Source organism: Elephas maximus, chromosome 20 (genome assembly GCF_024166365.1).
Source record: "Elephas maximus indicus isolate mEleMax1 chromosome 20, mEleMax1 primary haplotype, whole genome shotgun sequence".
NCBI classification, from domain to species: Eukaryota; Metazoa; Chordata; class Mammalia; order Proboscidea; family Elephantidae; genus Elephas; species Elephas maximus.
In genome coordinates this window covers 53,616,153-53,632,258 of record NC_064838.1, presented here as the reverse complement: position 1 = coordinate 53,632,258, position 16,106 = coordinate 53,616,153, and the positions used below count along the sequence as shown (strand labels likewise).

General features: G+C 55.3%; 1 protein-coding gene across 1 annotated transcript; it reads left to right on the top strand.

The window, feature by feature from the left end:
* The first annotated feature begins 1,539 nt into the window (after positions 1-1,539).
* Positions 1,540-15,917, top strand: LAMB2 (laminin subunit beta 2). The gene is made up of 33 exons (XM_049862836.1): positions 1,540-1,632; positions 1,723-1,808; positions 1,943-2,109; positions 2,195-2,330; positions 2,412-2,485; positions 2,913-3,101; positions 3,192-3,255; positions 3,485-3,687; positions 3,777-3,897; positions 4,231-4,419; positions 4,621-4,800; positions 4,917-5,029; positions 5,248-5,327; positions 5,424-5,556; positions 5,799-5,957; positions 6,036-6,163; positions 10,606-10,738; positions 10,927-11,119; positions 11,191-11,334; positions 11,542-11,773; positions 11,857-12,020; positions 12,102-12,326; positions 12,415-12,632; positions 12,749-12,845; positions 12,934-13,306; positions 13,410-13,594; positions 13,668-13,909; positions 13,989-14,337; positions 14,662-14,869; positions 14,946-15,087; positions 15,171-15,347; positions 15,435-15,594; positions 15,674-15,917. The coding sequence occupies exons 2-33, from the start codon at positions 1,724-1,726 to the stop codon at positions 15,808-15,810; spliced, it is 5,400 nt and encodes a 1,799-aa protein (XP_049718793.1). The 5' UTR covers positions 1,540-1,632; position 1,723; the 3' UTR covers positions 15,811-15,917.
* The last annotated feature ends 189 nt before the right edge of the window (positions 15,918-16,106 follow it).

Here is a 16,106-nt window from a genome sequence, read left to right as displayed (position 1 = left end):
CAGGGGTCAGGTGTTGATTAGGACCAGGGCTGGCTTAGGGCTGGTGCTACAGTCAGGGCCAAGGTCATGAAAGGGATGAGGGCTAGAGTCAGAACCTTGCTCAGGCAGCCTGGTCTCCAGGGTTGGAGTATCGCCTGGCGCAGAAGGAGCAGGCACTGGGCAAGAAGGCAGCCACCCTTTGGGCCCTGGAGCAGCAGGCAGCAGAGCTGCTTGAGTACATGCGACTAGGTGCCAACACCTATGGTGCCTGCTGACTGCCATCAGTGGATGCTGGCAAGAGGAACCCTGGAATCACCTGGGTAATTCAAAGTCATGCCAGACTGATTCAGGAATCCCCTGACCTTGAAAGACCAGAGAGTGCCCCCTGAATGCCTGCTGACCCTGAATGACTGACCCATGTGTGACCTCATGGTATCTTCCAGTGAGCCTCTGACCTTGAGAAACAAGAAAGATCATGTAACTTTGCGAACCAGTGAAGCCATCCAGTGCCCCTGTCCCTAATACACTTTTATCTCTGAGTGACCTCCTAAAAGTCTGAGTCACCTCTAGTATTGCTGAACTTCTCAGTTTAACTACAGGATTCCCAGGGTAGCCGGATACTCCTACTCCAGATGACTGGAGTAACTCCAAGTAACCCTGAAAGTCCAGCAGATTGACATCCCGTTTCCTGGCTCGTTTTGTGAAGGCCAGATGATTCTCCTGAGGAAACCCCAGTTTTCTTCCCTGGCCCGCAGCTCCGGGTGCTCCCCGCCCGGCCCAGACAGACCAACGGACTTCGTGGTCCCCGAGGTCCCAAGGGTCTGGGTGGGGCGCGCGCCTGCCGGCAGCGCGCATTCCAAGCCCGGGCTCGGGCGCTCCTGGCGAGCTGGAAGGTCCGGAGAGGATGAATAGCCACAAGGTCGGGATTCGTTCGCAGCTGCTCCGGTCCAGTTTTATGCCGGATAACCGAGGCAGTACTTCTCTTCTTTGCTTGCTGAAATGACTAGGGGAGGCAGAGAAACAGCACCCCCTACCCCGCCAGAGCCGCTCATGGGGCAGGGGATGGCCTTTTCCCATCTCTCCCGCCATCCCCGCCCTGTCCTTTTCCTCAGCTGTTCTAAAGCTCCCTACGCCCTGAGTGGAGGAGCTCAGTGTCCCTACCGCGTTCTCCCGCCTCCCCACCGGTACTGGAGCCCTGGGACCAAGCCGAAGAGTTGATGGTGACTTCCACGGTCCCCACCACGCCGGGGACAAAGGCTATGCTCCTTGACTGGGTGTACTTGTTTCCGAAGATCTTTGCTTCTGCCATGGCCCCTACTTGGTGCGCCCCTGTTGCGGCTTAAAGCCATAAAACCCCAAGTTCCCTCCAGCCCCTGCACAAGTCTGGATATTACGGCACAATAAAGATCTGCGAATGAGCCGGCTAGTGTCTTAGTTCTTGGGGCAAAGGCCGTTTCCGAAGGGCAGAGGTGGTGGTGGTGGTGGGGGGGGGGCGCCTTTGCGCGGTGTTGCGCTCCTTCCCGCGATCCGCTCCGGGCTTTCCTTCCCGCCGCGCCTCCCAACTTTGCTCAAAGTCGCTGGACTCAGAGTGGAGGGACCGACCGACCGACAGAGGGCTGGGCAGGGAACCCGCCAAGTACTCACACGGGCAGGGTCAGCGCGGAGCCACGAAGGGTGGGGGCAGATGGGTGCGGACCCCCAGGCCCTCACTCCACCTAATCTCGGGTTCCTTTACCGCTTCAGGATGGAGTGGGCCTCGGGGGAACGCAGGAGGGGCCGATGGGGACAGCCTGTGCCCTGGGAGCTTCGACTGGGCCTGCTGCTGAGCGGTGAGGGGGCTTGGTGAGGGCTGGGGGTTGTTAGATGTGTGGGGGGGTGGGTTCTGGGGTGGCAGCCTCTGGAGCTCATGGGGAGGGGCTGCCTGGTGGGAGCGCAGCAGAACTGGCTAACCCGCTGCCACCAGTGCTGGCCGACGCCCTGGCCCGGGCCCCGGATGTGCCGGGCTGCTCACGGGGAAGCTGCTACCCGGCCACGGGGGATCTGTTGGTGGGCCGCGCTGACCGACTGACTGCCTCATCCACCTGTGGCCTGCGAGGCCCCCAACCCTACTGCATCGTTAGTCACCTGCAGGTTCGGATGGAGGTAGAGTGGGGGGCCTGGTCAGAGTGGGGCTGGCACTAGTTGAGGGACTAACTCTGATCCCGACCTAACTCAGGACGAGAAGAAGTGTTTCCTGTGTGACTCCCGGCGCCCCTTCTCAGCTGGAGACAACCCAAATAGCCATCGCATCCAAAACGTTGTCACCAGCTTTGCACCACAGCGCCGGGCAGCTTGGTGGCAGTCAGAGAATGGTGAGGCCGTGGGTTGGGCACAGGGTGAGCAGGGCTGCTTGACTGGAGCCTTGAGTCCCTGATCTCTGGCTCCTACCCCAGGTGTGCCCATGGTCACCATCCAGCTGGACCTGGAGGCTGAGTTCCATTTCACACACCTCATTATGACCTTCAAGGTGCCTGCATGTCTGGGACCCTGCCTGAATTGCCTTGCTTAGCTCCCTATCGCCCCTGGACAGAGCCCCAGCTCCTTAGTGTGGCCTCCCTGAGCTCCTCTTCTGCTGTGTTCTGGCTGCATGGGAGGCTTCTTCGTCTCTCACACCTTCAGTTGCCTTATGCCTCCAGGCCTTTGCTGATGCTTTTCTGTTGCCCCAATTCCAGGCTGGGTCAGGCACTCCCTCTCTGGACCCTATGAGCCCTAAGCCTCCCTTCTAAAGATGGCTACCCTCCCTGGTCATTTCCTGGCTTCTGATGGTCACCCCCACTTGTCTGTGAACTCCCTGAGGGCAGGGCAGGGTCAGGCCAGGCTGGGCAGGGCTCTGGATAGGCCTGGACTAGTCTTTAGTCCTGAATCCCCACTGACCAGCCATGCCTCCCAACCAGACATTTCGCCCTGCTGCTATGCTGGTGGAGCGCTCTGCAGACTTTGGGCGTACCTGGCATGTATATCGATATTTCTCCTATGATTGCGGGGCTGACTTCCCAGGGGTCCCACTGGCCCCCCCGCGGCGCTGGGATGATGTGATCTGTGAGTCCCGATACTCAGAGATTGAGCCATCCACTGAAGGCGAGGTGAGGGCTGGGAAATGAGTGGGGAGTGGGGTGGGGGATGATGGGCCTGAGGCAGGGTCCAGTGTCTCTAAGGACTCCCTGCCCTTCCAGGTCATCTACCGTGTGCTGGATCCTGCCATCCCCATCCCGGACCCCTACAGCCCACGGATCCAGAGTGAGTGCTCCACCCTTTGAGGCTGGCACAGTCCCAGCGTCCGGCTGGTGGCTATTTGGGGCCACGGTAGCTATTTTGGGTGCTTCCTAGGGCAGATGCCAAGCCCACTTTGGCTTGGGTGGCAGTAGGCAGGAGGTCTTCCAAGGTGACCTTGGCAGCTGCAGCCCTTGGGTGGGCATGGGGCAGCAAGGCCTGGCCAGCTGGCCCACAACCTTTCTCCCCCACTCAGACCTGTTGAAGATTACCAACCTAAGGGTGAACCTGACTCGGCTACACACACTTGGAGACAACCTGCTTGACCCACGGCGGGAGATCCGTGAGAAGTATTATTATGCCCTCTATGAGTTGGTCGTTCGTGGCAACTGCTTCTGCTACGGACACGCCTCACAGTGTGCACCTGCCCCAGGGGCACCAGCCCATGTTGAGGGCATGGTGAGGGGCTTCAGCCAGCTGGGTTAGGGCTGGGGGTGGGGCAGGCATGACTAAACAGTGCTAACCATCTGCTTGCCCATCCCACCTAGGTGCACGGGGCCTGTGTCTGCAAACACAATACTCGTGGCCTCAACTGTGAGCAGTGTCAGGATTTCTATCATGACCTACCCTGGCATCCGGCTGAGGACGGCCACAGTCATGCCTGCAGAAGTGAGTGAGAACCTGGCCCCACAGGCCCAGAACTCTTCGGCCTGACCATGCCCTGGGGTGGCCTGGGTAGAACCTAGAGCTGGTTGGTCAAGCCCCAAAGACCCAGGCTATGTCCAAATGTTATCTGAACCTTGATGCCTCTGGGGATACCCTCAGCCTTCCTCCACAATCTACTCTGGACAGGGGCCCAGTATGATGCTGAGGCCTTGAAGTCTCTGAGTCCCCACCCACAAATTCTGGCCTGTGACAGGGACCTAAAATGATACGAGGGTCCTCTGTGCCCCTCACCCTCAAGATCTTTGTCCTGTGCCTTTGCCTTGCCTCCCCTGCCAGAGTGTGAGTGCCATGGGCACTCCCACAGCTGCCACTTTGACATGGCCGTGTACCTGGCATCCGGCAACGTAAGTGGAGGTGTGTGTGATGCATGTCAGCACAATACAGCTGGGCGCCACTGTGAGCTCTGCCGGCCTTTCTTCTATCGAGACCCAACCAAGGACCTACGGGACCCGGCTGTGTGCCGCAGTGAGGCTGGGACTGGGCATAGGGGAGGACAGGCTGAGCCTGGGGTAGGACCTGGGGAGCCAGACTGCTTCCAGGTTGCAGGGAATTGGGATGAGGGGCTTGGGATGGAACCAGACTGGGAGTCCAGTGTGGGGAACTTGGGAGAGGACGGGGGCTAGGCCAGTTGGAAGAGTGTGACCCTGTACCTCCTTTCACCCTCAGATTGTGATTGTGACCCCATGGGTACCCAAGATGGCGGGCGCTGTGATTCCCATGACGACCCCGCACTGGGGCTGGTCTCGGGCCAGTGTCGATGCAAAGAACATGTGGTGGGTGCTCGCTGCCAGCAGTGCCGCAATGGCTTCTTTGGGCTCAGTGCCAGTGACCCTCGAGGCTGCCGGCGTACGTGTCTCCTAACTCTTGTGCAGACTTTAATTCCTGACCTCTTACTCCTGACCCAACTGAGCCTGAGCACTGCCACAACTCCCCAAAGTGCTGATGAGACTCTTTCCCCATAGGGTGTCGGTGTGATGCTCGGGGCACAGTTTCTGGGGGCAACCCTTGCAACCCCAGCAGTGGAACCTGTTTCTGCAAGCGTCTGGTGACTGGACGTGGCTGCGACCACTGCCTGGTGCGACTAGAGGGGGCTGGGGTCCTGGGGTTCTGGATTTGTCCTCAGAGCACAGGGCTTGGGGGCTGTGTCCATGGGTGGGTGCTCAGGGCTTAAAGAGGACTTAGGTCTGGGAGGCCAAGTTACCAAGGGATGCTAGAGGCTGAGAGCCATTGTTGGGGTTCTTCCTGGGTGGTGGGAGGTCTGTTTCTGGCCCCCAGCGACCCCCTCTTCCCCAGCCTGGCCACTGGGGACTGAGCCATGACCTGGTCGGCTGCCGCCCATGTGACTGCGACATAGGTGGTGCCTTGGATCCCCAGTGAGTGATATATAAGGGGGCTGGGAAGGGGCGGGGTAAGATAGGGGCAGGGGGAAGGTGTCCTTCCCGAGTAACCATAGCACCCCCCCCCACAAGGTGCGATGAGGCCTCGGGTCAGTGCCGCTGTCGTCAGCACATGGTTGGGCGACGCTGTGAGCAGGTGCAGCCGGGTTACTTCCGGCCCTTCTTGGACCACCTTACTTGGGAGGCGGAGGACTCCAGAGGGCAGGTGGGGCAGGGTCTCAGCAGAGGGCAGGGCATGGGCGGGACTGTGGGCGGTACCTTGTCAGAGTGAAGGGACGTGTGTGTGTGTGTGTGTGTGTGTGGGGTGTGTGTGTGTGTGTGTGTGTGTGTGTGTGTGTCCGGCTTTTAGCAGGACATTGGCGACAAAGCTGGGGTTTGGGAGAGATACCGTGGCAAAAGAGGCGGGGCCTCGTTTGAGCCACCACCCCGGCTGGCCTCAACTCGCAGTCGCTGGAAGTGGTGGAGCGTGTGGCCACCGTAGAGGGTACTCCATCTTGGACCGGGCCAGGCTTCGTGCGGCTTCGAGAAGGTCAGGTGCTTGAGTTTCTGGTGGCCTCTGTGCCGCGGGCCATGGACTACGACCTGCTGCTACGCTTGGAACCTCAGGTCAGACCCTGTGACACCTGACCCTGAGCCCAACCTCTGTGTGTGGGGGGCACCTCCTACATCATTCTGTCCCCCCAGGTCCCTGAACAGTGGGCAGAGATGGAACTGACCGTGCAGCGCCCAGGGCCTGTGTCTGCTCTCAGCCAGTGTGGGCATGTACTCCCTGAAGACAACCGCATCCGAGGGACTCTGCGACCAGACAGCAGGTGAGGGCACTGATAGTAGCACCCACAATTGTGGGGGTTGTGGGGCCAGCCCTAATTTCTCTGCGGGGCACCTAGAAAAGCTCACTACCAGCCAGGCACCACACACATATACAAGCACCTCCTCCTGAGTTCTGCTTGCCTGGCGCTGTTGGGCATGGTGCTAGGACAGAGAAAGGAAGTAGATAGAAAGAGGCCTGATCTCTTGGTCTAAGGTCCAGAGGCCAAGCCAGGAATTAATGGAAAACCATCCAGCATCTCTATAGGGGGTGCCCATGGGGGAGGGGTGGGCAAGGGCCAGACCACATGGAGCCCTGTGAGTCAAGCCTGGAGCTTGGATTTTGTCTTTAGTGGGCCAGGGTGTAAGAAGGATACATCAGAGCATTCTGAGCAGGCATGTAACTGGTCTATTGATGTTTTATTACATTTTGCATAGTATTTGCTTCATGTGTCTTTTTCATCATTTTTTTATATAACATTTTATTGAGTTTTTGGTGAAAGTTTATGCAGCAAGTCAGGTTCCCATTTGAGAATTTCCACACAAATTGTTCAGTGACATTAGTTACATTATCACAATGTGTCAACATTCTCTTTTTTGTGTGTTCTGTTGGTTCTCTTTCCAGTACTGTGGTTTTCCTGCCCCCTTACCTTCTCATCTTTGCTTTTGAGTAATTGTTGACCTTTTGGTTTTGTGCTGACGGTTTTTGAGCAGAGCACCGATCTTATGGGTAATATCCTTTATTTTGTGTGCCACTCATTTCACTAAAATGTGATCTCAGAGGATAGGCTTGGTTCTAGGTTTAAAGAGTGTCTCAGGATGATAGTTTCAGGGAGTCTTCTGTTCTCTACTGTTCCAGTTTGTCTGGCTTTATTTTTCAAATAAGAATTTGAGTTCTGTTCTACATTTTTCTCCAACTCTATCCAGGACCATCTTTTATGACCCTGTTACTGGTGGTAGCCGGGCACTATCTAGTTCTTCTGGTCTGAGGGTAGATGAGGTTTGTGGCTTGTATAGACTTGTTTTTCCTCTGAGCTTTTGGTTACCTTCTTACTGTTTTGCTCTTAGAGAGCAGAGACCAGTAGTTATGTCGTATATGGTCACTCGAAAGCTTTTAAGACCCCAGATGCTACTCACTTCACTAGGATGCAGATCATGATTTTTGTGAATTATGTTATACCAATTGACTGAGCTGTCTCATGAGACTAGGGTCCTAAGCTTTCAAACCCAGAAAACCAATTATGGAAGGTGGTGGAGGATCTGTATTTGTGTCTTCAATGAATATATGTGCCTTTTTTTTACACCCACATATTTGTATTTATACATACTGTTCCCACCTGTGCAAATACCTGTACCTACCCGTATACCAATATGCCTATACCTATTTTTTTTTATCCATAGGTGCTCAAACACTCGTTTTTACTTTGGCTCTGCTATGCTCACTACATCCATATTCGGTGTCATTTTTCCTCACACCAAATCACATAAGTAAATAAATAACAAGTCTCTATAATCTAAAATGTGCTTTCCCCTCCCCATCCCTCTCCCTGGTAACCACCAATGGATGTTGGAGTCTATATCTGTCCTTATCTTCTTATAAAAGAGGGATCATACAATATTTGTCTTTATATGCTTGACTTATTTCACTTAACATTATGCCTTCCAGGACCATCCATGTTATAATATGATTCATGGACTCATCATTGTTCTTTACGGTTGTGTAGTATTCCATTGTATGTATGTACTACAATTTACTTATCCATTCATCCACTGACGGGCACTTCAGTTGTTTCCATTTATTTGCTATTGTGACTAAAACAGCAACGAGCACAGGTGTGCGTATGTCTGTTCATGTCATTATTTTTAGGTCTTTTAGGCTATAGAGTTGCTATGAGTTGGAATTGACTCGACAAAAGGCTAGAGTATATGCCTGTGGCAGAAAGATGTGTCAGTCTGCTCCTGTAAAGATTTACAGCCTTGGACACCCTATGGGACGGTTCTACTCTGTCCTGTAGGGTCGCCATGAGTCTGAATCGAATCAACAGCAATGGGTTTGGTTTTTGGTTTAGGATCTATAACTAGGAGTGGGATTGCTGAATCATAGAGTACTTATATTTCTATTTTTTTGAGAAAGTGCCATACCGTTTTATATAGTCCTACCAGCAATGAATAAGTGTTCCAAACTCCCCATATCCTCACCACCATTTGTTGTTATATGCTTTTTTTTTTTTAAATCAGTGCCATTTTAGCCCAGGTCAGATGGTATGTCATTGTAGTTTTGATTTGCATCTCTCTAATGGCTAATAATCGTGAACATCTTTTTATGTTTGTTGGTTGCTTGCCTCTCTTCTTTGGTAAAGGTTCTCTTCATGTCCTTTGCCCATTTTGTGATTGGGTTGTCTTTTTGATGTTGAGTTGTTGGAGTTTTCTCTAGATTTTAGGGATTAGACCCTTACTGGATAAGTTGTTTCTGAATATTTTTTTCCCAGTCTATTTATTCTTTTAATAAAGTCCTCTGATGAGCATACATTTTTAATTTTTAGGAGGTCCTATCTATCTATTTTGTCTTCTATTTGTGCATTTGTTATGTTTATTATCCTATTTTTACAAAAGATTAGGTACCATAGTTTTTTTTCCTATGTTTTCTTCCAGGAATTTTATGGTTTCAGATTTGACATTTAGGCCTTTGGTCCATTTTGAGTTGGATTTTGTGTGTGGGGTGAGGCATAGGTCCTGTTTCATTTTTCTGCAGGTGGCTATCCAGTTTGCTAGCACCGTTTCTTAAAGAAACTGTTTTTGCCCTGCTGAATGAACTTTGATCCTTTGTTGAAAATCAGTTGTCCATAGATGGCTGGGTTTAACTCTGAATTATCAGTTTTATGCCACTGGTCTAAGTGTCTATCACTGAACCAATACCAGCCTGTTTTGATTACAGTGACTATGTATTTTGATGTCAGGGAGTGTGAGGCCTCCTGCTTTGTTTCTTTTTCTTCAATATTGCTTTGGCTCTTCGGGGCTTCTTTCCTTTCCATATGAAGTTGGTTATTACTTTTTCCATTTCAGTGAAGAATGTTGTTGGGATTTGTATTGGAATTGTATTGTATCTATAGATCACTTTAGGTAGAATTGACATTTTTCCTATATTAAGTCAATTCATGAGCACAGGATGCCTTTCCATTTTTTAGGTCTTTTTTAGTTTCTTGTAGTAGCGTTTTGTAATTTTCATTGTATAAGTCTTTAATGTTTTCATCACGTAAGTATTTAAACATACACAAAAGCCGAGAGAATAGCATAAGGAATCTGACTTTACCCATTATAGGCATTTTGCCATCTGTGACTCATGTTTCACAAAGATCCTTCTAGCTGCTGAATGGAGAATAGACTTAAAGGGGACCAAGGTAGAAGCCAGAAGGTCTGCCAGGGGCTGTTGAGTTGGCCAGGGGAGGGTGGGTTGGACAGATGCATAATAGTTGAGATGATGAGAAGAGGGAAGGTTCCAGAGGATTCTGGTGAAGGGCAGAGCTGGTGGCTTAGATATGTGGGGAAAGGAGAGAAGGCGAAAGGTGACTCCGGAGTTTTTGGCCTGAGCATCTGGGTGTGAGTGAGGCCCTTTACTGAGATGGGGGCGTGAGAGGAGCAGCTCTGAGATGATTATACATTCAGGGGGAGAAGGTGAGTGGGTAGTTAGATGTCTAGGTCTGGAACACCAGGGAAGGATCGAGTTGGAGATATAAGTTTGAGACTCGTCACTAAAGTGGGGGGTCTGGATGAAATGGCCAGAGAAAGGAAGAAGGACCAGAACCAAGCTCTGGGGCACTCCAGTGTTAGAGTTCAGTAGAAAAGGAGGAGCTAGGGATCTGGGGGAGAAACAGGGGGATGGGGGGGTCCCAGAAACTAAGAGAAAAGAGCATCTCAAGAAGGAAGACACACTGACTTCATTACATGCTGCTGAATGCTGGAGTCAGCTAAGAAGAGAGAAGTGGCCACTGGGTTTGGCTACATGGGGGTCACCGGTGACCTTGGCACAGGGTATCTCTATAGCATGATGGGACAGAAGCCTGGGTAGAGTGGGAGGCTGGAGAGTGGTACAGTCTCAGTGAAGAGGAGCCAACATTGTAGGTGGGGTCATAGTAAGCATGAAGTGGTTTCTGAGGAGGCATATCAAATATTTGTGCCGAGGAGATGCTGTGGGTTTGCCAGGTTGTATGGAGTGTTTCCAGCAAGACTGGTCTGCAAAGGTATTGGAGTCCAGCAAACAACATTTATGGGAGTCTTCCATAAAAGATGCTCAGTAGGGCTGCCCAGCTGTCTGTTTGCCCAGCTCAGCCCAGCCCTGGTTTCCTTTGTGGCCCATGGTTTGGGAGTTAAGCATGGGGTGGGAGAGGCCCAGGATGATGTGTTCAGGAACCCTGAATGACCCCCCGTTACCTGCCCCTGCTTTGCCCAGGTACACTGTGTTTTCCAGTCCTGTCTGTCTTGAGCCTGGCATCTCCTATACACTTCGTCTGGAGCTGGTGCGAGCAGGGGGAGGCACCCAGCCTGGGACTCCCTACTCTGGACCCAGCCTGCTCATTGACTCGGTGAACTATCCCCTCTCCCCAGTACCATTCAAGGTTGCAGAGCTTGGAGGGTGGAGCCTGTGGTGGTAGCTGGGTAGGAGGGGTCTGTGACAAAAGGGGCAGGCCCATGGCAGTGCTAAGGTAAGTGCTGTGGCAGTACCAGTGTGTTCCTAGGTCTTAACCTCACACTTCCTTGCTCATCCCTCTAGCTGGTACTGCTACCCCGTGTCCTGGTGCTGGAGATGTTTAGTGGAGGTGATGCTGCTGCCATGGAGCGCCATGCCACCTTTGAACGCTACCGCTGCCATGAGGAGGGCCTGGCACCCAGCAAGACTCCACCCTCTGAAGCCTGTGCCCCCCTCCTCATCAGCGCGTCTACTCTGCTCTACAACGGTGCCCTGCGTGAGTACTTGTGGCATGGGTGGGTGGGGAAGAGGTGGGGCCCCAGCCTGACTTGGCCCTCTTCCCCACAGCCTGTCAGTGTGACCCCCAGGGCTCACTGAGTTCTGAGTGCAGCCCCCATGGCGGTCAGTGCCTGTGCAAACCTGGTGTGGTTGGGCGCCGCTGTGACCTCTGCGCCCCTGGCTACTATGGCTTTGGTCCCATGGGCTGTCGAGGTATCTGCCTGCACTGCCCCTTCTTCCCCCGACTCCACTCTCCTCCTCGCTGCTTTTCTTCCTCTTTCTCCCTCCCTTTAATCTGCCTTGAACACCATGCTCTCATTCCTGGGTCACTTGTAGTTCCATTCTCTGACTTCCCACCCTGACCCCACCCAGCCAGCCCTCAAACCACCTCCCCAGACTCAGCCTCTGCCCTGTCCCCAGCCTGCCAGTGTAGCCCCGAGGGGGCACTCAGCGGCCTGTGTGAGGGGACCAGTGGGCAATGCCCCTGCCGAACTGGTGCCTTTGGGCTTCGCTGCGACCGCTGCCGGCGTGGCCAGTGGGGTTTCCCTACCTGCCGGCCATGTGTCTGTAACGGGCATGCGGACGAATGTGACACCCACACAGGCGCTTGCCTGAGCTGCCGTGATCACACGGGCGGTGAGCACTGTGAAAGGTGAGCCTAGAGGAGCTATGAGTGGGTTGGTGGGTGGGCAGGCTGCCCAGGTATGACACATCTTTTCCTGCCCCTCCCTGAAGGTGCATTGCTGGCTTCCATGGGGACCCACGGCTGCCATACGGAGGCCAGTGCCGGCCCTGTTCCTGCCCTGAAGGCCCTGGGAGCCAGCGGCACTTTGCCACTTCTTGCCACCAGGATGGGTACTCCCAGCAGGTTGTGTGCCATTGCCGGCCAGGCTATACAGGTGAGGGGGTAGAATGGAGGCATGGGATCAGGGTGGGGCAGCTGGGCTAAACACTCACTCCTTTCCCCTGACTGTGGGCAGGGCCGCGGTGTGATGCTTGTGCCCCTGGGCACTTTGGGGACCCATCAAGGCCAGGCGGCCGATGCCAACCCTGTGAGTGTAGTGGGAACATTGACCCCATGGACCCTGATGCCTGTGACCCCCACACGGGGCAATGCCTGCGCTGCTTACACAACACAGAGGGGCCACACTGTGCCCACTGCAAGCCCGGCTTCCATGGGCAGGCTGCCCGACAGAGCTGTCACCGTGAGTGTGGACATGGGAGGGGCTGGCTGGGGTTTGGATCTGCTGCTTGGGCTCCCCTTGACTAGTGTGCTCATTTTGGCTGGCATAGGCTGCACCTGCAACCAGCTAGGTACAGACTCCCAGCAGTGCCTGTCTACCAACTGGTGCCACTGTGACCCAAGCACTGGGCAGTGCCCATGCCTTCCCAATGTCCAGGGCCTAAGCTGTGACCGCTGCGCCCCCAACTTCTGGAACCTCACCAGTGGTCGTGGCTGCCAGCCCTGTGCCTGTCATCCAAGCCGGGCAACAGGCTCTACCTGCAATGAGGTACAAAACCATCTGGGTAGATCCCTGAGTGGATGGAATCAGCTGTCAGCCTCAGGGCTCTAGGGCTCAACCTCTGACAGAGGCTCTGACCCTTGCCCTGTTCTCATTCATCCTAGTTCACAGGGCAGTGCCACTGCCATGCTGGCTTTGGTGGGCGAACCTGTTCTGAGTGCCAGGAGCTCCACTGGGGAAACCCTGGGTTGCAGTGCCGTGGTGAGGCAGTCAGCGGGGGCCAGGGTGGTTGGAGGACTCCCCATGATGCTCTACTGGAGCCCTAACTAAGGCTTACCCTCCCCTGCAGCCTGTGATTGTGACCCCCATGGAATAGACTCGCCTCAGTGTCACCGCTCCACTGGCCACTGCAGTTGCCGCCCGGGTGTGTCTGGCGTGCGCTGTGACCAGTGTGCCCGTGGCTTCTCAGGTGTCTTTCCTGCCTGCCACCCCTGCCATGCATGCTTTGGGGACTGGGACCGCGTGGTGCAGGACTTGGCTGTCCGTACACGGCACCTAGAGCAGCGGGCGAGGGAGCTGCAGCAGACGGGTGTGCTGGGCGCCTTTGAGACCAGCTTCTGGAACATACAGGAGAAGCTGGGCACCGTGCAGGGCATCGTGGGTGCCCGGAACACTTCAGCTGCATCCACTGCACGGCTTGTGGAGGCCACAGAGGAGCTGCGGTATGGATGGGTCTGAGGATATGTGCTGGGATGGGGCAGAAGCCCAAAGAACCAGGACTGAATCCTCTCTAAATAATGCCCCCCCGCCCCCCAATTTGTGCAGGCATGAAATTGGGGAGGCCACTGAACACCTGACCCAACTAGAGGCAGAACTGACAGATGTGCAGGATGAGAACTTCAATGCCAACCATGCACTAAGTGGGCTGGAGCGCGACGGGCTTGCACTTAATCTCACGCTGCGGCAGCTCAGCCAGCATCTGGATCTACTCAAGCATTCAAACTTCCTGGGTAAGTTATTAGCCAGCTAGGCAGGTAGACCAGGGTTGATCTCAAGCTGACTGCCTGCCTCTGCCCAATTTAGGTGCCTATGACAGCATCCTCCATGCCCACAGCCAGTCCTCAGAGGCAGAACGTCGTGCCAACACCTCAGCCCTGGCAGTGCCCAGCCCTGTAAGCAACTCAGCAGACACCCGGCACCAGGCAGAGGTGCTGATGGGTGCCCAGAGGGCAAACTTTAACCGAAAACATGCAGCCAACCAGCGGGCACTGGGCGAGCTCTCTGCCCATACCAACGCCCTGAGCCTGACAGGCCTAAATGAACTGGTGAGGTGCAGGTCTAGGGTGGGACAGGCGGGTGTAGCTGTTCGTTCCACGCAGCCCTTACTTACTCTGTGCCTGTTAGGTATGTGGGGCCCCAGGGGATGCACCCTGCTCTACAAGCCCTTGCGGGGGTGCCGGCTGTCGGGATGAGGATGGGCAGCCCCGCTGTGGTGGCCTCAGCTGCAACGGCGCAGCAGCCATGGCAGACCTGGCCCTCGTCCGGGCCCGGCACACGCAGGCAGAACTGCAGCGGGCACTGGCAGCAAGTGGTGGCATCCTCAGCCAGGTGGCTGAGACCCGTCGGCAGGCTGGTGAGGCACAGCAGCGGGCCCAGGCGGCCCGAGACAAGGCTAATGCCACCCGAGGACAGGTGGAACAGGCCAATCAGGAGCTGCGGGAACTTATCCAGAGCGTGAAGGACTTCCTTAGCCGTGAGCCCCCCATGTGGCCCAGGCCATGTGGTTGTTTCCCCTGTGTTTGTGTCTCTCTCTCTGGATCCACACTTGGGCCTCAGGACCTGCACTGGACCTGTGTTTATGGCCCCATGTCTGGTCCCTGAATGCTTGCCCATATATGGTCCTTATGTCTATGTCCCTGAATTTGTGCCCCATAGTACTCATCCTGCGTTTACATCCCTCTGTGTACTGGCAAACCCATGCTCTATGTGCAATCCCTGAGTCCACACCCCAAGATGTGTCCCCATGCTTACGCTGGAGATTCTGTATCCCTAAAAGTCCCTGCCTGTGTTCCCATAGAGGAGGGGGCTGATCCTGACAGCATTGAAATGGTGGCCACACGGGTGCTTGAGCTCTCCATCCCAGCATCACCCGATCAGATCCAGCACCTGGCAGGGGAAATTGCAGAGCGGGTCCGAAGCCTGGCAGATGTGGACACGATCCTGGCACGTACCGTGGGAGATGTGCGACGGGCTGAGCGGCTACTGCAGGATGCACGCCGAGCACGGTCTGACCTCATTTTTGCGCCCATTCCTGACACCTCGTGCTGATACCTGTAGCCCCTCATTTCCTCTCTCCCCCAGGACCCGGGCTGAAGGTGAGAAACAGAAGGCAGAGACAGTGCAGGCAGCCCTGGAGGAGACCCGGAGGGCACAGGGTGCTGCCCAGGGTGCCATACGGGGGGCAGCAGTTGACACACGGGACACAGAGCAGACCCTGCACCAGGTGTGGTCTCCCTGGGACATCAGTGGGGCTAGGTTATGGGCATGCTCCGTGGATCTGTTTAATCTTGGGCCCACCCATGGCAGGTACGGGAAAGGATGGCAGGTACAGAGCAAGCCCTAGGCTCTGCAGGCAAGCGAGCTCAGCAACTGGATGCTCTCCTGGAGGCTCTAAAACTGAAACGGGCAGGGAATAGCCTGGCAGCCTCTCAGGCTGAAGAAACAGCAGGCAGTGCCCAGAGCCGTGCCCAGGAGGCTGAGCAGGTGGGTTTGGGCAGAGCCAGCTGGAAGACCTGGGGGGGGTGGGTGGAGACTGGGCCACCACCCTGACCCTGTCTTCTGTATCCACAGTTGCTACAGGGCCCACTGGGCGATCGGTACCAGAGGGTGAGGGTGCTGGCTGAACGCAAGGCCCAGGGCGTGCTGGCTGCCCAGGTGCGGGCAGAGCAACTGCGGGATGAGGCTTGGGGTCTGCTGCAGGCCGCTCAGGACAAGCTGCAGAGACTGCAGGGTGAGGTGTGGGGTGGGTGGGAATACAAGATGTGGGGCTGTGGGAATGGGACCCCTCTGCTAAGACCCGTCCCTCTTAGAGCTGGAAAGCACCTATGAGGAGAATGAGCGGGCCCTGGAGGGCAAGGCGGCCCAGCTAGACGGCCTGGAGGCCAGGATGCGCAGCGTTCTTCAAGCCATCAATCTGCAGGTCCAGATCTACAACACTTGCCAGTGACCACCGCCCAGGGTCTACCTTAGTACCCTGCCCCGCCCGCGAGACTGTGCCTTTGCATGGAAGAGTTCCCCCCACTCCGGCAGGGCCCCCAATAAACCAGTGTGAACCCCCTCTGTGTTGTCTCGAGTCTGATTTGGGACAGGCGGGGTCTCTGGGTGGAACTTGGGGCCTGTCCCTGGCCCCTCCTCTCGGGCCCGCCCCGGAGCTGCCGGGAGCTGCCTGTCCCTTTCCCGCCGGAAGTTCGTCACCAGCTCGGCGCTCCACCTCTCTCAGCCGTAACTATAAATCGAAACAAA